Consider the following 23,385-nt stretch of genomic DNA (forward strand, 5'->3'; position numbering starts at 1 on the left):
TAAAAACAATTCAGAGACTTATAAGTGCACAGCCTAGACGAGTGCACAGATCTTTGGTAACTTGCAATCTTTGAAGACATCGTTAATTCTGTACCAAGTGTTATAGCAACATGTGCTGCTGTCCCGACATCATTTTCAGGGAAGTCAATGTTCTCCACATTATCAGAGTGTGGCTCGGTCCTACAGTTCAGAGCTGCCATTCAATGAAAATATTTAATGGACTATAAAACAAAGAAAATGCAACTGAAATCATAGATCAACCAGGAACAGGATAACACGTGGTTTCAAAGTTACAGCATCATACTGCTAGTCTCATAAGTACTCAATGGAAGTTGTGCAATAGGCATTGCACAGAGGCCAAGAGACTTTTCCTTTAGTTTATTATCCTGAGTGTGGACATAGACACAACTTTATAAAATTAATAGCAACACATTTAGTACAAAGATGCACAGCAATACACATTTCAGTTTAATTACACGATTCAGCACTGCATAAAAAGTACATTAAAAACATGGCATAAACATTGGCTTCTTATAACATAAACAGTGTCATAGAAATATACATTCGATATATGCATATCAGAACCTTCTCTGCTCTCTCTGCCCTCTCCAGTTGATAAGGCTGTGACAGCTGCAGCCTCTGTCTTTATCACGTAATACTTTCTTTGCTTGCAACAGAATCTCATAAAATATTTACAAAATCTGGTAAGTACATAATTTGAGGAAAAAAAAACATCATGCGTTTGTGATCATCAGTTTGTAAACAGTGAGTAGATACTGGCAACATGCAGGATGAACTTAAGTCATAAGTAAAATACACGGATTTTGCAAAAGCTAGCAAAACGGCCTACTGAATACACTCAGTGTCCAACATCTGTCCTGTGGTAGTGCTACAGCTGCCAGTATGCCTCATTCGTCTCTGGTTATGTCCTCTTTACTTCACCAAGGATAGTGGAGCATTAAATCTGCCTCCCAGATAACTGCTGATCAAAACTTTTAAACAGAACCCTTCCCCCTGGAGGGTTAAATAAATGCTGCTCTGTTGAGACTCAGTGTATGAGTCCATCACACATGAGCACAAAAGCAAACAGCTTTCATCTGATATGCTACCTCAAAAGGTACAAGAATAAAGAGGAATCAACCACTGATACAGTTCAGCTTAAAGAGGACTTCACACAAAGGAGTTGTATGTATCACATGGTATCAATCACAAGACACATACACATGCAAAAAGCAAAAGAAAAAAAAACACATCCTGATAAGTTAATTTATTTTCCCCTAAACAGGCCAGTGTTTCACCTGCATTTTATCTGCACATTTTGGACATGCAAGGTACTCTACACATTATCATCACTGCTCTGTGTGCTGGAAAGACTGAAGAAAGAAAGAGTATCACTTCAGATGGGTTTACACTGAAAACTGACCAAACATTCTTTAATCAGTGAAAACTTAGAGATGTCTTCAACGTTGGATTTTTTTTTCCACAACTAATTTTTGTCTACTGCTGACATATACTGTACAGTTTCGTTCTGTTTTGTTTGCCATTAACAAAAAGGAGGGGTTTCGTCAAGCTCTTGTATCTCACGTGGGCTCTCGTCTTCGGGGCGTCTCACTCTGGTGCTGGGTTAATGGGCGGTAGATTCCGCTGTTTAAAGTACTGGGTGACCTGCTGAGGCAGCTCAGCCAGAACTGACTTAGCAAGGGTTTCCTTGGGCGCCTGAGAGGAAGAGAAAAAAACAACACATTGCGTTTTAGAATAAAGTGAAGATTTAAAATGAGACATTTTCACTCACATACAGAAACCTTGGTCTTTTTAATACACTCACCGTGAAATTGTGTGTGGAGTGTGTTCAAAACAGTCGGCTTGTGCATTAGCCATTTACCCTGTCACTTACCAAGTGCAATATGTGTACAGCGTCCATATGAGTGAAGACAGAATTCTTAAATTGACCATAAATGCATAATAACTACTCTTACTTTTTATTATGGTAAATGGTCTGTATTTGTATAGCACTTTACTTGGTCCTAAGGACCCCAAAGCGCTTTACACTATACACCATATCCACACACTGGTGATGGCAAGCTACAGTGTAGCCACAGCCGCCCTGGGGCGCACTGACAGAGGCGAGGCTCTGACCACCACCAGTAGGCAACGGGTGAAGTGTCTTGCCCAAGGACACAACGACACAACGACCGAGACTGTCGGAGCCGGGGCTCGAACCGGCAACCTTCCGATTACAAGACGAACACCCAACTCTTGAGCCACGACCGCCCCTAAAGTAAGTGTTGAGGTATTGTAGACAAGTTACCACTAAGCACATTAACTTTTTCACCAGTGTGTGACAATCATGATGACAATGTAGGATCAAGTGAATAATGCCCCGGTCTCAAAGGCTTAGAGACCAGTCTATGACCATCTGATGACCACTGGTTGTGAGAGGATAAATGAATATTCCCTGGGTGACTGCAAGTGGTCGCTAGAGGTTGATGGCATTCGCTAGGAAAAATGACAATTTGATAAATAAAACTGAGCTAAACTGAATTCAATGTGTCAATGGTGTCATGTGGTAAAGCTCAGTATTTTAAAGCTAATGCTTTAACTGCTTTCACCTTACTTATAAATGTTTAATTCTTTTCCTTATTTCCTGTCATCTCTAAACAGGTACAGTGACGGAAGCTCTTAAGTAAAAAGGTTGCTAAGTAACATCTTTATACCAAAAGCTGTACACCAGCCTTCATAAAGCTCTAAACACTCCATTTCATAGATTTTTCTACTGTTAATATGGCCATCTCTGCCCAAACCCCTGAGGTGCAGCTAATCAAACTGGGAAACAACACTACCTTAGTGGAGCCCAGGACCCATCATACTTAGCTTGAACAGAGCATCAAGTTCCATTTTAACTTGTTAAAAAAACTGTTAACTTTCAAAGTAGCACTATACAACCCTAATGATAATAATTAGTACAAAAGAATCTACCCTCCCAGCACAGCTTATCAATCAGGTCACTCTAATTTCCACATTTCCTCTCTGTCTTAGGCTTCATTTCTCGCTCTTCCTCTCTGTTCAGTCAGTTGCTGTCTCTTAACCTCCCACCAACAATCTGGAATGAAGCCAGTAAACACTGTCTGTTCCTCCCACTACAGAGGAAATCAACTCGCCCACCATCAGCCCACACACACACACACACACACACACACACACACACACACACACACACACACACACACACGCACACACAGACAAAAAATAAACACATAAAAAGACGATGACAAAACCCAAAATGCCCTAATGAGCCCTCCTGTGCACAGCCTGAAAATGTGCACACACTAATTAACCAGTGTGCTGACCTGCAGCAAACATGTATGAAGCCTCATTAAAATGAACACATTTCAGCAGGTCTTGTGTATTATGTGAAATCTGCAACATTATGAGAAGAAACTGAATTCTTTTTATGTAAACAGAAAGAATTTTGTGTTACATGTATTTGAGGGCAGCATCAGCCAATTTGGAGAATAAGGACATATCAGACTGGGTGTTTATATATATTTGGGCGTATCTACTGAAACCAATACTTACGTTGCGGAAATCCCTGAAAGGGACAAACTGCACAATATCCCGAACAGCCTCCTCTCCTGTGCTGGACCTCAAAACGCTGGCGTCCCCATCCAGGAACTCCATGGCGGCAAAGTCGGCATTGCCCACGCCAATGATGATGATGGACATGGGTAGCTTAGATGCCTGCACAATAGCGTCGCGCGTCTCATCCATATCGCTGATGACACCGTCTGTTATAATGAGCAGTGTAAAGTACTGCTGCAGAGGGGAAGAAGGATGGTGCGAGAAAAAATCAGAAGAATTAGCAAACAACAAAAAGTTATTTTTAGTTGAGCTCTTGAAGATGAATCTACAGCTACAAAAAGACTTGAAACACAAATTCAGTAACGATCATTATGCTGTGAATAATGGTAAACAGAGTCGCATATTGCGGATGAAGAGGAAAAAGAGTGCTAGAAAAACAAAACAAAACAGATATTATTACGAGTGATGGTGAAGAAGAGTCAAATACAACGCAGAAATAAAGCCTTTCTGCATTTCATCAAGCTGAACTCCATCTGAACTCCATTTGTGCAAATGAAAAGAAAAAATCATGACAAAATAATGTAAGTGAAAGATAAATGGCTGAATTTATTGTAACTTAGTTTCGGCGTTAAAGTAAATTCAGATCAATTCAAGATTATTTCTATAGCATCACAAAAACAGTTGCCTTAAAGCACTCCAAGATAAAGACTACCGTATTATTGAAACACCTGGCAACAGTGAAAAGAAAAAACTCTCTTTTAACAGGAAGAAACCTCTGGCAGAACCAGAGGTTCAGGGTGGGGCAGCCATCTGCTGTGCAGGAAGTGAGAAAAATACAAAAGAAAAAATAAAATAATTTTTCTTTCTGTTTTTTTCCACATGGTCACATGGTCATGGTCAAAATATAGATATGAATGTAGCTGAGGACCCCTGGCTGACCAAAGCACCTTTGAAAAATGGTGGGGGGTGGTGTTATGAGTCCAGCATGTATGGGTGCAAATGTGTCTTTGCTGACAGAAGAAAAACAATAAGGATGCATCAAAACTCAGTGGACGATGTTTCATCACTGAGCAGGATGCAGAATGTGTTTAAAAAGCTACATCTCCATTAGTTCTTTCTGTGTTCTGATGCAAATGTATTTAAAAAAAAGAAGAGGCTAAGACTACATGCTTTAATGTGGGATTATTTTATAACAAAAAACCCAAATAAAACTGTCCAAATACATAACTGCTGGACTATATCTCTCTCTGGCACAAAATAGCATGCATCAATTCTGCATAATGAAATGCAAATGGTTGTCCTACGATAAGAACAGACAAGGTGACGATGCACACTGACTTTTCTTGGAAGAAAATCGCACTTCCACGTGACACACAAACAGCCACACACGCGAGGACGACTCTGAAGCCTGTCTCTTTAATGTGCTAACAGCAGCGCTCATTAGAGAATCATTATCACACAGACAGACAGGGTCGCTCACACACTGAGGCACGCACAGACTGCGCTGGCCTGCAGCCTGGGTGTGTACGCGTGTCACTGGCAGGAGCGTGATCATACACACTCGCACAGTCTGCAGTCGCAGGTTCTCTCATTATCTGAGAAACAGAAACGCCAAGGCTGAGGAGTAGCTGATTTGTGAAGCCTACCCACTGACTTTCTCCAACACAGACCAGTCTAACCAGTAACTCAGCGTGTAGCCTGTGTGCACGCACGCGCATTTGTGCTGCAGCTGTTACATCCTCATTGTCTGTTATTCCTTCCTAATTTCAACCCGTGTTTGAACTCGCTGTAATATAAGACAAGAAAAGGGTCTGCAATCATTTCCTTACAGAACCAAAAGGATTCTGGTGCACAACACACAGACGAGTACAAGCCTTTGTGTATTCTGCTCATGTATTTTTTCTCCACAGGGTGACAGGGTACAATTAGGGACAAAAAGCACCGTGGGAGCATAATGATACCCAGCCACTACACTCTCGTCACATATAGGCAGTAGAAATGCCAGTGGATATGTACTGGAGAAGGACATGTATATGTTTAAAGTTTGTAGATCCCAAACTTCAGCGAGTGCTGCACATCTATATGCTCATACCAATGACAACATCATGTGGAGCCTTATGCATGAAAACACTGTCTCTACTCTGGTGCTTTTTGTTTGTTTTTGTACACTCTATAGTGTTTATAAAGCAGCAGAAGAGCAACGTGGCATAATTCTGTTTTTGACACAAAGATAAATATCATAAAAGGAAGTTACGATAAATCATAAGAATGAGTCGGTCCCGGTGTTCAAGGAACACTCTACCAAGAAACGCTGCCAAAATAGAACGTCTTTTTTGGATGTGTCATAGAGCCTTAGGGTTGCTCTTATTTTGGGTTTTAGGTGTTAGCTTCACTGACATATAATAAGCCACTGGAAGTACAGCATGTTGCAGTTCAGTCGTTTTTCTGCATGAAAGTCAATTCAGATCAGGCAAGCTCAGCTGAAATATGCTCTTCATGACTTTTTCTGCTGCTAAAGGTGTTTGGGATGTATATGTGTCTCGAAAGTACCCAGCATTACAGTAGAACTGCTGCAAGCACAACTGCACTTATGATAAGATCGCTCAGGCTATCTAAAATTAACTAAAAATAAAAGATAAATAAAATAAATAATAAATAACATTTTATTTATATAGCACCTTTCTAGACAGAAATCACAAACAACTACCGAGTCCACAGTTCTTAATGTATGAGGGAGAGAGTTCCACAGTCTCGGGGCCACGGTGGCAAAAGCTCTGTCACCCTTAGTTCTCATTTTAGTCTGTTTTATAGCAAGTAAGCCCTGATCAGATGAACTCAGGGACCTGCTAGGGACATAGGGCTGTAGCAGATCGGAGATGTAGGGTGGTGCCAGTCCATGCAAGGCTCTAAATGTCAAGACCAGGATCTTAAAATGTACTCTAAATTCAACAGGAAGCCAGTGTAGCTGAAATAGCAATGGTGTCACATGTGAATACTTGGAGGATCTTGTCAAAAGTCTAGCTGCAGCGTTATGCACAACCTGCAGACGATCCAGAGAACCTTTGATTAGACACATAAACAAAGAGTTACAATAGTCCAAGCGTGAGGAAATAAATGCATGTATAGCAATCTCCAGTTCAGGGCGAGATAAAATAGGGCTTAACTTAGCCACATTTCTTAAATGATAAAAACAAGACCGAACCAGAGATTTCACATGCCCATCCAATGTAAGAGTCGAGTCAAAAGTGACACCTAAATTCCTGATAGAGGATTTAACATAGAGTGAGAGAGGACCAAGGGCTTTCACTATCTGCGATACAAATCTGTCCTGAGCACATATGAGGACTTCAGTTTTCCCCTTGTTGAGTTGGAGGAAATTTACAGCCATCCAATGTTTGATAGAATCTAAGCAGTCATTTAAAAGCTGAAGCTTAGATAAATCCTGGGGCTTAAAAGAGATGTACAACTGAATATCATCAGCATAACAGTGATAAAAGATGTCCTCAAAAGAGCCCATTATGTGCTGGAATGGGAGAAGATATATTAAGAACAATAAAGGCCCCAAAACCGAACCCTGAGGGACACCACAAGTAAGGGTAGAAGATGACCTAAAATCGGGGACCACCACAGAAAAAGATCGGTTATGTAGATATGAGGAGAACCACTCCAAGGCAGTACCCGATACACCAACCCAATGTTTAAGCCTTTCGAGGAGGATGTGGTGGTCAACAGTGTCAAAAGCCGATGATCACAGACAAACTTTAAACAAGTCCATCCAGCAGCGACTGATTGAGTCCTACCCAGAACCGAGCCACTGGCACGAGAATGAAAAAGCAAGAAGCCTCCCTGGTCAGTGTCTCAGCTGCAATGAGGTGTAAGATAGAAGCAGCTAGGACAGACGTCGTCACTCCAGTCTGTCACCTTCCTTCCTGACACGCTGATCCACATGCCAGGAGACCGAGCCAACAGATGCACACACTTGTTAGCTCCGTCAGCCATCAGTGTAGATAAATTGTGAGTATCAACTTCCCTGACAGGCATTCCCTGTCAACTATTACTAGTTGGTAAATAAATATTATTCACCCGTAGCTAGCCAGGCCCCTGTAGCTGGTGCAGCCGAAGATAGCGTAGGCCCCGCTAGCTGTTCCCCGGCAGACCCCAAGCAGCTGGGGAAAGAGGGCGGCTGGGTCACGGTGAGGAGGAAGCATAGTCCTAAACAGAAGCCCCAGGTACACCACCAACCCGTTCATGTGTCTAACCGTTTTTCCCCACTCGGTGACACACCCGCCGGGGGTCAAACTCTGGTAATTGGTGATTCTGTTCTCAGACATGTGAAGCTAGAGACACCGGCAACCATAGTCAATTGTCTTCCAGGGGCCAGAGCAGGCGACATTGAAGGAAATTTAAAACTGCTGGCTAAGGGTAAACGTAAATTCAGTAAAATTATAATTCACGTCGGCAGTAATGACACCCGGTTACGCCAATCGGAGGTCACTAAAATCAATATTGAATCGATGTGCAACTTTGCTAAAACAATGTCGGACTCTGTAGTTTTCTCTGGTCCCCTCCCCAATCAGACCAGGAGTGACATGTTTAGCCGCATGTTCTCCTTAAATTGCTGGCTGTCTGAGTGGTGTCCCAGAAACGATGTGGGCTTCATAGATAATTGGCAAACCTTCTGGAGGAAACCTGGTCTTGTTAGGAGAGACGGCATCCATCCCACTTTGGATGGAGCAGCTCTCATTTCTAGAAATATGGACAAATTTATTAAACCCCCCAAAATATGACTATCCAGAGTTGGGACCAGGAAGCAGAGTTGCAGTCTTACACGCCTCTCTGCAGCTTCTCTCCTCCTGCTACCCCCCCCAAAAACCCATCTCCATAGAGACTGTGTCAGCTTCCAAAAAGACAAAAAACAAACTAAAAACCAGCAACAAACAACTTAAACATAAACAATTACAAAGAAAGAACAGTACAGTATCCACATCTGAACCAAAGAGTAAAACAGTGAAATGTGGATTATTAAATATTAGGTCTCTCTCCTCCAAGTCTCTGTTAGTACATGACTTAATAATTGATCAACAAATTGATTTACTCTGCCTTACAGAAACCTGGTTGCAGCAGGATGATTATGTTAGTTTAAATGAATCAACACCCCCGAGTCATTCTAACTACCAGAAACCTCGAAGCACAGGCCGAGGGGGCGGTGTGGCAGCAATTTTTCACACCAGCCTATTAATTAATGAAAGACCAAGACAGACTTTTAATTCATTTGAAAGCCTGATGCTTAACATTGTCCACCCCAGCTGTGAAACTCAGAAACCAGTCTTACTTGTTATCATCTATCGTCCACCTGGGCCTTACACAGAGTTTCTGTCTGATTTCTCAGACTTTATATCTAATTTAGTTCTGAGCTCAAATAAAATAATTATTGTGGGTGATTTTAACATCCATGTAGATGCTAAAAATGACAGCCTCAACATGGCATTTAGTCTGTTATTAGACTCAATCGGCTTCTCTCAAAATGTAAAAGAACCCACCCACCACTTTAATCACACTCTAGATCTTGTTTTAACATATGGCATAGAAACTGAACATTTAACAGTGTTTCCTGAAAACCCTCTCCTGTCTGATCATTTCCTGATAACATTTACATTTACAATAATTGATTACACAGCGGTGGAGAGTAGATTTTATCAAAGTAGATGTCTTTCTGAAAGCGCTGTAACTAAGTTTAAGAATATAATCCACCCACTGTTATCATCTTCAATGCCCTGTACCAACACAGAGCAGAGCAGCTATCTGAACGCTACCCCAACAGAGGTCGATTATCTTGTTAATAATTTCACCTCCTCACTACGTACGACTCTGGATACTGTAGCTCCAGTGAAAACTAAGGTCTCTAATCAGAAGTACCTGACTCCGTGGTATAATTCTCAAACACGTACCCTAAAGCAGATGACTCGTAATCTGGAGAGGAAATGGCGTGTCACAAATTTAGAGGATCATCATTTAGCCTGGAGAAATAGTTTGCTGCTTTATAAGAAAGCCCTCCGCAAAGCCAGAACATCTTACTATTCATCACTGATTGAAGAAAATAAGAACAACCCCAGGTTTCTCTTCAGCACTGTAGCCAGGCTGACAAACAGTCAGAGCTCTGTTGAGCCAACCATCCCTTTAACGTTAACTAGTAATGACTTCATGAACTTCTTCACAAATAAAATTTTTATCATTAGAGAAAAAATTACCAGTAATCATCCCACAGATGTAATATTATCTACAGCTACTCTTAGTACCATTGATGTTAAGTTAGACTCTTTTTCTCCAATTGATCTTTCTGAGTTAACTTCAATAATTACTTCCTCCAAACCATCAACGTGTCTTTTAGACCCCATTCCTACAAAACTGCTCAAAGAAGTCCTGCCATTAATTAATTCTTCGATCTTAAATATGATCAACCTATCTCTAATAATCGGCTATGTACCACAGGCCTTCAAGCTGGCTGTAGTTAAACCTTTACTCAAAAAGCCATCTCTAGACCCAGCAGTCTTAGCTAATTATAGGCCAATCTCCAACCTTCCTTTCATATCAAAAATCCTTGAAAGAGTAGTTGTCAAACAGCTAACAGATCATCTGCAGAGGAATGGTTTATTTGAAGAGTTTCCGTCAGGTTTCAGAGCTCATCACAGCACAGAAACAGCTTTAGTGAAGGTTACAAATGATCTTCTTATGGCCTCTGACAGTGGACTCATCTCTGTGCTTGTCCTGCTAGACCTCAGTGCAGCGTTCGATACTGTTGACCATAATATCCTATTAGAGCGATTAGAACATGCTGTAGGTATTACAGGTACTGCACTGCAGTGGTTTGTATCATATCTATCTAATAGACTCCAATTTGTGCATGTAAATGGAGAGTCCTCTTCACACACTGAGGTTAATTATGGAGTTCCACAGGGTTCAGTGCTAGGACCAATTCTGTTTACATTATACATGCTTCCCTTAGGCAGCATCATTAGAAGACATAGCATACATTTTCACTGCTATGCCGATGACACCCAGCTCTATCTGTCCATGAAGCCAGATAACACACACCAATTAGTTAAACTGCAGGAATGTCTTAAAGACATAAAGACCTGGATGGCCGCTAACTTTCTGCTTCTTAATTCAGATAAAACTGAGGTTATTGTACTCGGCCCTGAAAATCTTAGAAATATGGTATCTAACCAGATTCATACTCTGGATGGCATTACCTTGGCCTCCAGTAACGCTGTGAGGAACCTTGGAGTCATTTTTGACCAGGACATGTCCTTCAACGCACATATTAAACAAATATGTAAGACTGCTTTCTTCCATTTGCGCAACATCTCTAAAATTAGAAATATCCTGTCTCAGAGTGACGCTGAAAAACTAGTTCATGCATTTATTACTTCCAGGCTGGACTACTGTAATTCATTATTATCAGGATGTCCAAAAAACTCACTGAAAAGCCTTCAGCTAATCCAAAATGCTGCAGCAAGAGTACTGACAGGGACTAGAAAGAGAGAGCATATTTCTCCTGTTTTGGCTTCCCTTCATTGGCTTCCTGTTAAGTCCAGAATTGAATTCAAAATCCTGCTCCTCACATACAAGGTCTTAAATAATCAGGCCCCATCTTATCTTAATGACCTTGTAGTACCATATCACCCTATTAGAGCACTTCGCTCTCGCTCTGCAGGCCTACTTGTTGTTCCTAGAGTATTTAAAAGTAGAATGGGAGGCAGAGCCTTCAGTTTTCAGGCCCCTCTTCTGTGGAACCAGCTTCCAGTTTGGATTCGGGAGACAGACACTATCTCTACTTTTAAGATTAGGCTTAAAACTTTCCTTTTTGCTAAAGCATATAGTTAGGGCTGGACCAGGTGACCCTGAATCCTCCCTTAGTTATGCTGCAATAGACGTAGGCTGCCGGGGGATTCCCATGATGCATTGAGTTTTTCCTTTCCAGTCACCTTTCTCACTCACTATGTATTAATAGACCTCTCTGCATTGAATCATATCTGTTATTAACCTCTGTCTCTCTTCCACAGCATGTCTTTTATCCTGTCTTCCTTCTCTCACCCCAACCGGTCGCAGCAGATGGCCGCCCCTCCCTGAGCCTGGTTCTGCCGGAGGTTTCTTCCTGTTAAAAGGGAGTTTTTCCTTCCCACTGTCGCCAAAGTGCTTGCTCATAGGGGGTCATATGATTGTTGGGTTTTTCTCTGTATCTATGAAGCGCCTTGAGGCGACTTTTGTTGTGATTTGGCGCTATATAAATAAAATTGAATTGAATTGAATTGAATTGAATATTAGTGTAATGTTTGCATTTCTCTGGTGTGAGATATGATATATGTATACATATGGCTACTAAACTGAATGAAGGGAAACTTACTAATTGCACGCCATGAAGGGCAGAGCACCATCGAACAGCAAAAGCAGAAAAATGACAAAAACTGAGACTGAATCAAAAAAGAGCCTAAATACCAGTGACACGGAATCACAATAAAACATAAGGTGAAAGAAGGCATCAGTCAGTCAACGCCCACAGACTCCCATGTTAAAATGCCAGCTTTAAATAAAATTAAACTAAAACTGAATTAAAAGTGGCTAAAAATACCATTTTGGCCTATATAGATAGTTTACAGACTCTCTAAGGTGAATGTTAATTTTTTTTTATAACTCATCCATCTGGCTACAGATGGATGAGTTATGTATAGTGTGTCCTTAAAAAATGTGAGGCCCAAATAAGAAGTGGCAGGCCTACAAACTATCTATGGCAGATTAACTGTATTTAAAAGTCATGTACAAGAAACAGGAAAAATCCAGGAAGCCAGATCTGACACAGTACCTGAGAGATTCATCTGGCCTGTCGACTAATCCGTCTACTGCTCATTAGGTTTAGAGGGCGATTAATAGGGCCAGGTAGATTTGGGTTTTTTAGCTCTCAAGATATTTCAGTGCAAACCAAATGAGTTTGTAATCACTAAAAGTAAATAAATAAATTCAACTTTTATGATGTATGAAGCTATAAAATATCAACGTGACAGAATGAGCGCCTTCCAGCACAGTCCTAATTTGATTCTTGGCATCCAATCAGAAATGTCTCTTTTTTTACATTTACTTTTAAAAACTATTAAAATTAACTTTGATTTAACTTTAATTTCATCGGTGTGTTGGACATAAAAACCTGCATATAAAGAATCGCTGATCAAATCTAAATTGTAAAATAAAGTTTTAAGAAGTTTTTGCTTTTTTTTTGTTGAAGTAGAATTTTTATTGAGTAAAATAATTGTCTCTGTTTCCAGGAATATACAGTAACATAACGTGCTTCATCCTATGTTTTTATGGTTCTGCTTACACTTTGGCTTTTATGTTTTAATCCACAACTACTACTAATCAAACTGCAATGGACTTGAATGGGAATAAAAAAATACTCAAACAATTGATCAAAAAAATCACAACACATATACATATAACATGCAATCTGTTGGGTATATGGTCTCTCTGGATTAGCAGAGAATCACACAAGCAAAAATAATTTCCATCCCAAGTCAAAGGATTACCTAATACCTGGATCCTCTATTATAATCTTTCAAAATATGAATTAATTCACAGGTAGAGAGGGGACCTTTTTACACTCATGAATAATACAGACTTGCTGTATTTTGTACTTTGCATGAACAACGACTGAAACTGACATCCTAATTTCAAGCATACAAATGCAAAACTCATACGGACATGAACAAAAACCCACAAACATCACGCTAACATGAGATTCAAAATAATTCATTGAATAATTTCACATTAAATCAAAGTTTTATTTTATATTTTGATAATCACTTGCAGCGTTATCATAGGTTTGGAGACAAATGACTGGAGGGAGCTCTTTAGAGTGCTTGGGAAATGTTCACAGTTTTAAAGAGAAAGAAAATTATTTAAATGGAATGTCACAAAAATTGCATTTATAAGTTTTTAAAATGGAAATGACAAGATTGAAATTTATACAATATTACATTTCATTATAATTAAAGACAAAAAAAAGGCAACCAGCCCCCTCAGAAAAAGGCACAAACTCAAGCTAAAATAAGACTTCTAACGTCCTTAATCAAAATCAATTAAATTAGGTACCACTTCCATTAGAGGGAACCCTGCTTGACCTTTGCTCGTTTTTTGCCTTCATTAAAAAAGCTTAACAAACAGAAAGAAATCGAATTAGGTTTCCGAGTAGCCTGAAATTTTCAGTCAGTGTTTAATTTCCCCAGACGACGACATGTATTGATTTAACTGTTTTTGTGACCTTTCCTCTCTTTGTTCCTTAATTTCCTTTATAAACTTAACTGGGTAGCATCACAGAGAGTACATGTGTGTTTCTGCAGCTGTTAAGGGCAGCACAGGTGTAGATATTCCCTCTGTGCTTTGGGCAATGTCAGCTCTAAGCTGTGCTAGCTGCACTACCTCAGGGTTTGTTCACATTTGAAGGAAAATTAAAACCTTTAATTGTCAAACCTGAGCTGATTTTAACAGATTTGATCTCCTTCTGGTGTAGTTACACAATGCTATAAACACGACAGTGTTGGAATTTCCACGTTCTTGGGAATGCAAGGGTCTGCTTAGATCCAAGGGAAGTAAGGGCTCTGCGTGCCTGCCCATGTGGCAGCAATTTTTTCATGACAGGCACTACACGGGAACTGACTAACTGAATAGCCCCCAAGAAAAAGTAAAAAGTATAATAGAGCAGCAGCAGCGTCTGCGTCCACGTCCGCAAGCAAGTATAATCCTGGCCTCAGAAAATCATTGTCAACACTTCCTATTTCTTTTTCTGTCGTGAGCTGTCCTATGTTGTTGTCACTCTGTGCAGCCACAGCTGTAGCGAAGTCGCTGTCCATCACTACAGATGCTCCCCTCTCAAGGTCGAGGCACATCGGTCCTTGTTGGATTACGTAAAACATCACTACCTGTGGTCCTGCATAGAAATGTCACTCCAGATCCCTGATGTAAAACTCTGGTATACCGTGATATAGGGACAGTACCTGGGACTAGCGGGCTAATTCAGCACTGTATGCGGTCCTTCATAAAGGGCTTGAATGATTCAATGTAGGAATCCAGTTTAGGAATTTATCTGCTGTGTGTGGTGGCTGAAAATTCAAATATAGAAAAGAGTAGTTTTTTTTTTTTTAATGATTTCTTTGTTTCCTTAGGTTGTGAGAGATACCATCCATCCAACCACTGTCTTCCACTTATCCCATTCAGGGTTGCAGGAGGGCTGGAGCCTATCTCAGCTACTATAGGTAACATAGATAACAACAGAAAAAAACAGCTGCAAGATATTGAGATATTCTAAAGCTAAATCTTTCAACATTTTTACTTTAAATTTTTAATGTAACACTCATACACTCCAGCTTTAAAATGTGCTGTCTTTACTTAAAGTAGAATTGGTAATAATAACGGATTGCATTTATATAGCGCTTTACAATTCCACTATTCATTCACACACTGGTGGAGGCGAGCTACAGTTGTAGCCACAGTTGCCCTGGCTACAACAGAAGCGAGGCTACCATATCGCGCCATCGGCCCCTCTGGCCAACACCAGTAAGTGGCACGGTTGCCCGTGGTTCAGGGGGGAGAGGCTATATACAATAAAATTGACATAAATGGTACTTCTGTTTTAGAACTGTTGTATATAATGACAGCTGGGATAGGCGAAAGCATGCCTCTACCCCCTCCCCTGTATAGAAAAAGGTCAGAAAAATAGACAATAGTGAGCAGCAGTTCTCTGGGCAAAAATGGCTTGTTTATGCCAGAGGTCTTTGAATGGCCAGACTATTAAGAGCTGATAGGAAGGCAGCAGGAACTTAAATAACCATGTGTTACAATGAAATGCAGAAGAGCATCTCTGAATGCACAACACTGGAGACCAAATCAAGTGTCCCTCCTGTCAGCTAAGAACAGGAAACTGAGGCTCACCAGAACTGAACAGTCTCAGAATCCTGCATAAGCATTCGCTCCTCATGACGAAGGGGATATTTTCTTGGCACATTACGCAGAATCTCAATATCAACTGTATGATAAACACCACAGCATACCTCCATTCCTCGTCTCAATACAATGAGTTCACTGTAATCAGATGCCCTCCACCAGATCTCAACCCATTAGAGCACCTCTGGGATGCTGAACAGGAGATTCAGATCATGAATGTGCAGCAGCTGCAAATTCAATCATGTCAATATGGACCAAAAGCTCTGAGGAATGTTTCCAGCACATTGTTAAATCTATGACTAGGAGAACTAAGGCCGTTCTGAAGGTAAAAGAAGATCCTGCCCGGTATAATAAGATGTAACTAAGTGAGCAGTGATATATAAAGTTACCAAACTCAGTATGTATATGTAACCTACAGCCTTGATGGACAGGTGCGCCAAAAGAAGAGAGCGTTCTGACAGATTGCAGTGAAAGTCTGGTTGTGTTTAAGCTTGGATTTGCAGTGGTTACAGTTAGAATCAGCATCTGCGTTTGGGAATACACAAACTCCTCCGGCAACACAGTCAACCTCTCAAACAAGATAGAAAAGTAGAGCTGATTGTGGAATACAGCCTGCTTTTATATATAAATAGTTTTATCTGTGGAGTACAGTGTCTTGAGAGGTTTAACTAAAGAACAACTAAGAGTGTAAAAAGCAGGTAAATAGGTAAGTTGTAGCCACCCACCGCTGCTTTCTCCTGTTGAAGGGCCTGAGAAGCAAAACGTGCTACATGGTTGATGATTGGAGCAAAGTTTGTCGGACCGTAGAAACGAATGTGAGGGAGACACGCAGAGTAGGCCTGGGCAATGCCCTCCACACCTAAAGATGCAGAAAGGCAGAGAGAAACAATTTAGACTCAAATACACTTTAAATGTGAAGATGAGCTGGAAATAGTGAGGGCAGGAAAGAAACAGAGAGAAAAGCAAGAGGGAGAGAGGTTTGTAAAGTCCTGGGAGAGATGGTTATATAGAGTAGGACACAAGTCCTACATCATTAGTGCTTATTTATTATATATATATATATATATATATACATATATATATATATATATATATATATATATATATATTCAATTCAATTCAATTCAATTCAATTTTATTTATATAGCGCCAAATCACAACAAAAGTCGCCTCAAGGCGCTTCATAGATACAGAGAAAAACCCAACAATCATATGACCCCCTATGAGCAAGCACTTTGGCGACAGTGGGAAGGAAAAACTCCCTTTTAACAGGAAGAAACCTCCGGCAGAACCAGGCTCAGGGAGGGGCGGCCATCTGCTGCGACCGGTTGGGGTGAGAGAAGGAAGACAGGATAAAAGACATGCTGTGGAAGAGAGACAGAGGTTAATAACAGAGATATATATATATATATATATATATATATATATATATATATATATATATATATATATATATATATATATGAGTGAAGGGAACACAAGTTTTTTATATATATATGTATATACGTATATATATATATATATATATATATATATATATATATACACATATATATATATATATATATATATATATATATATATATATATATATATAAACTTGTGTTCCCTTCACATCTTCATATGATAAAGATATACACATTCAGAGAATAACATGCCGCACAAATGTGCACTTATTGAAAACATTGCACACTGATAGTTGAGAACATAAAACCATTCTGTTATCAGGACAGCTGCATATTGCAGTTTCAAGAATAAAGTTTTGCATAACAGCTGAAGTCTTTTTTTTCCTTTGGCCTAGAATTTTTCATTTCAGAGTGCACTGGAGGCTGTATTGGCCCAGAAAATAAGCTAACCCTAAAAAGAAAAGGGCATTTGCAGAGGCAGTTTTTTTTTTTTTAAATAACCACAAGCTGAACTTCATGTTCTGACGCCGGCCTTTTTCAGCACAGGGGTGAGTATAAATGGAGTTATTTAACATAACCTCTTTGCCTCAGTCAGGCTAAAACATGTGTTACACAATCACAATTTTTTTTCTGGGTCTCACAGATGTCCTTTTAGCAGTTGGCACTCAATTGATTTGCAATTGTCAATAAATACGTTTGCATCCTACACATTTCAAACGTGTTAGCAGATGGAAGCTCAGTGTAGTAAAAGGAGAGCTTACTATGAGGTTATTACAGCGAGGTGCTGACAATTTTTCAATCTTTTCAAGTCATCTTTGTGCAATGAAGGTGAGGGTATACACTTACTCTTACTCAGAAACAAGGATCTGCAGCCATGCAAGCAGCTCTGTAAGGCTTTGCTCGGGTATGGTGCTTTATACTCAATAAACACACTCAAGTTGAAGTCCAGTGTTTAAAGCGTAAGTGTAGCCACGGCTAATAGTAAAAACTACTCTTTTTTTATGTTATTTTTTTTGTTCAGAAGCCTGAGTGTTGTAAAATTTAATCAATCTGTGTAAAGATTCCCAGAGTCAGAGTTGTTAGACACTGTTACTTTAATATTTAAATGTGAAGGAATGGACTGTTTTCACTGCTCTGAACTGTTTGGTGTCATAATGTGCATTAGCGTTCATACTTCTAATTTAGACGAGCATCCAAAGTAGCAAGTGTAGGTGATGTGTTAAGGAGTTATTTACTCAGCAAGGCACTTAGAGAGGAGTGCACCACCTGCTGCGGTCACATGATCTGGAGATGGCATGTTTTTTTTTATTAGTGGTTTCTTTTAATCACACAGTGTTTTTTCTGCCATAACCTTAATTATATAGCTATCTGTAAATGACAGGTTTTACACCTATTAACTAGTTAGTGGCCTTATTTTTTGCATCCAAAAACATGACAACATCCTATAAGTGTAAACATATCAAAGTATGTTTTTATGGTATGGGTTTATGTTGAAAAATAACTAATATCATGTATGAAAGGCCAAAAATGTAAATGGGGCATCTAGACTTCTAGACTAGACAGAACTCAGATGGGGTAAATAAAAAAATGAATGAAAATGAGAACTATTTGTAAATACTTATAAGGTTGCCGCAGAGGTCTAGATGACATCATAACCTCCTGTGCGGTAACTCACCTGAACAGAAAGGGTTTGTTGGGTTAAAGTTGATGGCAAATTCATGTGACACCTGAGGAGAAAAGAAATGAATGAATCGAATGATAATCCTTCACTACGCTGTACAATATTGTTAAGAAATTGCGTCCATTTCTCCCACCTTCTCCCTCCCACCCTCTCTCCATCCCTCTGTGTGCTGCTTTCTCTTCTTTGTCCTTTTCATCAGCTCAGTGCCATGGCAACACAGATGGGTTGACAGTTGCGTAATCATGTGAATATGCATCTATAATGCTTATAGTTTTATTTGTGTGTCTCCGTGTGTGTCTGTGTGTAAAATAATACATCTCGGCTTTAACTGTAAGTCCACTGATGACAACCCACCGTCCTCTCTATTTGCCACATGCATATACATGTATCACCTACGTTTGTGTTTGGAACACACACACATACACACACAACAACAACAACAACACCATCAACACACACATACCTTCCAGTCTGGTGGGAGTTGGGCTCCAAATCCCAGAGCTGGAAACATTTTGTCACTGAGGAGGAAACCATGACAACAGATTGGAACATTAGTTAAACCTTCTTTTTTTTTCTCCCCTTTTTTTTTGCATACAAATTCAAAAAGCTGGATTTAGATAGCAGGAAAAATCCTGTTACCTTGTTCACATAGAAACACATTCAAAGACATTTACAGAAAAGCAAGAAGAGAACTGGTGGCAAAATGATGCAGTGAGGAAAAATGTCTTCTCACAAAGAAAAACATTAAAGACAGGACAGGACAGAAAATCAGATATACTGATGTACAATTATTTACTGAAAGAGGAGGAATAGCAGTCGATAGATGCTATTGGTGTTCTTAGTCTGTTTATACTGTCTTATTTTTAACACAAAATGTAAAAGAACAAATAGATGTTTGTGTGTTTAAAGTCCAAAAGTGATGCCCATGCTACAGCTCTGTGCAGTGACGCTTGTGTAGATGATGGGATTAAGATGGGTATTAGGGAACTGATAAACCTGTTTAGTTCTTTCCACAAAGCCTCAACTGCTCGAAGCTCAAACTTCAAAACTGGAATATGTAAATGTCTTCGTCAAAATACTCTGAAACCAATGCATCATTGTTGTTCTTTTAAGGACCCCAGTCACTCTCTTTGTGGTTCACAAGTTAATATGATTAGCATAGTCTGTATATAAACATGGCATAGTCTGAAAAGGGAAGTCAATGCGCAGCTACTCTAAACCCTTATTTTTTGATGAACCACTGGGGGCAGAGTTTGAATGGTCCATGATAAAATGACATCACTGTTTACTTTAATTTTGACTTCGTAATGAGTTTGTGGTCTTAATCAGCAGTTTCAGTGTTACCCCCCCCACAGGATTTGATTTAAATACTCACGTATCATAGTCCTGTATGATTTGTCCCACAGCTAAAATGGCAGCGAGGTACTCGTTGCTGCCCAGTGGGTTGATGTAGTGGAGGGAGGACGGTTCTCGGGGGTTCCCATTGGATGCCGTGAAGTCTATACCGACCTATTAAAATACAAAGAGGTGACAGATCAGTAGTTATCACATTGCATTCGTTTCCAAATCATGTGCAGGGAGGAGGACAATGGTGGAGGGTCTGAAACTTCTGAGGAATGGCGATTACTTTGGCATTACTTTTATTTTTCTTTCATTAACGAACAAGAAGGAAATAGTGAAATGCAACATGTGTCCAGGACAGAATTACCTGCATCATACTGCTAACATAACATCAGCTCTTTGCAAGCACCTGCAGACAGCATGCACGCACACAGCTAGCCAGAGTGATGTTTTAGCTGTGTGAATGGCGAATCCCAACCCTGCAACCAGCCACTGATCTTCAGTAGGTAACAAAACCAGTGAACAGCAGCTAGGCTTGTAGCATTGTAGCCTTCATTTCCACCTATACATATTCCTAAAGTAAAATCACTGTGGTGTTCACTTCGAAGTCTCTCTGGGCTGGATTTTAACTTTACTTTGTGTTGTTGGATTTGTGTTCAAACTTCAACACTAAAAGAAACATTGTGCGTGTTTCCTTATTAGACAGGAATTTGTGTTAGCGTGTGGGACTGTAACCTCAGGTTTATACAGCTAACTGATATTTATGTAATTTGTAATACAGACGTGAAAGTACATTTGGAGCCTCGAGGATATGTACAGTGAATTCTGGTCAGTAAAACTGAAGGTAAATGCAGTTCCACAGTATATTTTTGGGGGTAAATAGAGACAAATAAAAATCATGCGATGACCCCGAAATCATATGGAGATTTTTTTTCTTTTACAGTTTTTCTCAAATGCTAAAACACATGTCACAAACGTTACCACCAGGTCCCCCAATGTCCAAACACCCTTCTCTAAAGCTACATAAACACAACCACACCTTCCCACTGCAAAACTCAAACACCAAGAGAGCAGCTCGAAGCTGTCAAAACTGTAAACACTATACACAGCATTACACACTACAGCAAAACAATTGAAAACACAATGCTCAATTTGTGAGAAGGTTCTTTGGTTCATAACTGCCAATGCATATTTTTATAAACTGTACAGTAACGGATCGTCATAGAACCCTGCAGAGGATTAGGCATTTAGATTTGTGAGTTTCACATGAAGACTATAAATCTATAAAAACATCCTGCATGTACGTACACTACTGTAACACAACTCAATGCAAAAACAGAATCTATCGCACACAACAGTACTCTCGGAAACATGATCAGGGTGTGAAGTCTTTTTTTATTGTCTACACGGTCTTTTTACAGTATTACACACAGTCACTGTGCGGCATCATGTCGCCGAGCTGCATTGGGCCACATCACCTCATCCACATCACAGGCTATATTGTCCCTTGCTAGGCACCGCGGGAAAAACGCCCTGGAATGGCGAATCCATCCCTGGAAGGCCTCCACTGGGATGTCAGCACAGGCCAGCTCCATTGCCCGTACGAGGTTCTCTCTTGTGTATGGCTGTCTGTCATACACCTTCCATCTCCATGATGAGAAGAACTCCTCTATAGGGTTCAGGAAAGGGGAGTAGGGTGGCAGACAGACGTTTAAAAAGTGGTCACTGTTGGTGGTGAACCACTCTCTGATTTGGTGTGTTTTGTGGAAGCGGACGTTGTCCCAAATGATCACATACATGTGATGTGCTAGCCTAGGATGGTGTTGTTGACGGTCCAGGAGGATGTCTTTTAGCTCCTCTAGGAAGGTGAGGAGACGTTGGGTGTTGTAAGACCCAAGGACAGCATGCCGGTGGACAAGCCCCTCCGTACCCATAGCTGCACAAGGAGTAATATTACCCCCCCCGTTGGCCAGGAACCTCAGTGATGGCTCTTTGGCCAATGTTACGGCCTCTTCGCCTTCGTTTCTGGAGGTTGAAGCCAGCCTCATCCAGGAAGAGGTACTCATGGGGTCTGGCCATCGCGTCCAACTGCATTATCCTCTGAACATGGAAAAGCGTACAGGTGTTCAGAACGGTCAATCAGGTAGCACAGTATTGTCCAGAAGTAATATAGGCCACTAAGCAACACAGTATGTCCACTAACTGTTGTGGACATGGATGTATACGTACTTGCACATACTCGTAACGTTGTTCTATGTGTCGCGCAGAGTTGCGCTCAAAGGGAACCCTGTAGACCTGTTTCATCCTCATCTGTTGGCGCCGGAGAACTCTGTCTATTGTGGACACGCTGACAGCATCAACGTTCTCAAAGTTTACATTATCTGCAATGACTTTGTCTCTGATCTCTCGGAGTCTAATGCAGTTGTTCTCACGGACCATATCTGCAATGAGGGTTTCTTGTGCTGCTGTGAATATGGCAACCCTCCCACCTCTATGTGGCATCCTTTCAGCTCTAAAGAAAGAAACATGTGTTGTCAATTGACTGATTTATATGTAAAACTACATGTAAAGTAACAGACCACTTTCACAGGCCTGTAAAAGTGTAGTGTGACAAAGAAAGCAATAGCGTACTATACCTGTTGTGTTGTCTAAATGCCTTGATAATGGTGGCCACGGTGAACCTACTCAGGTTTGGATGTACTCTTCGTCCCGCTTCAGCCATTGTCATGCCATGGCCAATGACATGATCAATTACTGTTGCTCGCATATCATCTGTTATGATGGTGCGAGGTTGTCTTCTTCTCCCACCTGGACCTTCTCCTCTCTCTTGTTGGCCTCCTTCTCTTCCTCCTCTACTCCAAACTCCTCTTCTTCTTCTTAGGCCTTCACCTCTTCCTCCTCTGATCTCAACCCCTCTTCCTCTTTGGCCTGCAGCTCTTCTCCTTCCGCACGCTCGAATGCCTTGATCCATTGTGATTGTTTGGCATCTTCACCAAACTATGCTTTTATAGGTGGGGTCACATCATTAGCAACAGGTGTCTTCAATTTTGAGTCGTTGTGTGTAGTGACTGACGCCAGGTGTGTTCCCTGTGTTCAAAGATTGGTGACTGTGGCAAGCATTTTGCATCACATGGGCTTTCATTTGAGAATATGAGCAGAGTTGTTTTGCAACATGTGTTTTAGCAAGGAAAAATGTGTTTAGATTTATGAGTACAGAGGGTTGTGTTTTGTGAATTGTGTCTTCATGTGACATGTGTTTATGGTACTGGAATATGGTGGCTACATTTAGTAAATGTGTTTAGACTACTGGTCATTTGGGTTACAGGATTGGCTTTTGTGTTTTAACATTTGAGAAAAACTGTAACACAGATTACCACAGGGTGACGTACA

At 40.5% G+C, this 23,385-nt stretch overlaps 2 protein-coding genes across 2 annotated transcripts in view; both read right to left on the reverse strand.

The window, feature by feature from the left end:
- Positions 1–363: 363 nt before the first annotated feature.
- The window catches only part of cpne2 (copine II), a 57,389-nt gene continuing 34,367 nt past the window's right edge, over positions 364–23,385 (reverse strand). The window contains exons 12-17 of the mRNA XM_084936220.1: positions 20,030–20,163; positions 19,118–19,172; positions 18,649–18,700; positions 16,293–16,426; positions 3,577–3,813; positions 364–1,716 (exon numbers count right to left, since the gene is read on the reverse strand). Of these exons, the coding sequence (XP_084792346.1) occupies positions 1,609–1,716; positions 3,577–3,813; positions 16,293–16,426; positions 18,649–18,700; positions 19,118–19,172; positions 20,030–20,163 (720 nt within the window). The 3' untranslated portion in view covers positions 364–1,608. The remainder of the gene's footprint in view (positions 1,717–3,576; positions 3,814–16,292; positions 16,427–18,648; positions 18,701–19,117; positions 19,173–20,029; positions 20,164–23,385) is intronic.
- On the reverse strand, positions 21,949–23,060 carry LOC146384288 (uncharacterized). The gene is made up of 3 exons (XM_084936728.1): positions 22,632–23,060; positions 22,225–22,507; positions 21,949–22,095 (listed from the first exon to the last, which is right to left on the reverse strand). The coding sequence occupies exons 1-3, from the start codon at positions 22,964–22,966 to the stop codon at positions 21,949–21,951; spliced, it is 765 nt and encodes a 254-aa protein (XP_084792854.1). The 5' UTR covers positions 22,967–23,060.

Source organism: Perissodus microlepis, chromosome 7 (assembly GCF_051167445.1).
Source record: "Perissodus microlepis isolate ML-2025 ecotype Zambia chromosome 7, ASM5116744v1, whole genome shotgun sequence".
NCBI classification, from domain to species: domain Eukaryota; kingdom Metazoa; phylum Chordata; class Actinopteri; order Cichliformes; family Cichlidae; genus Perissodus; species Perissodus microlepis.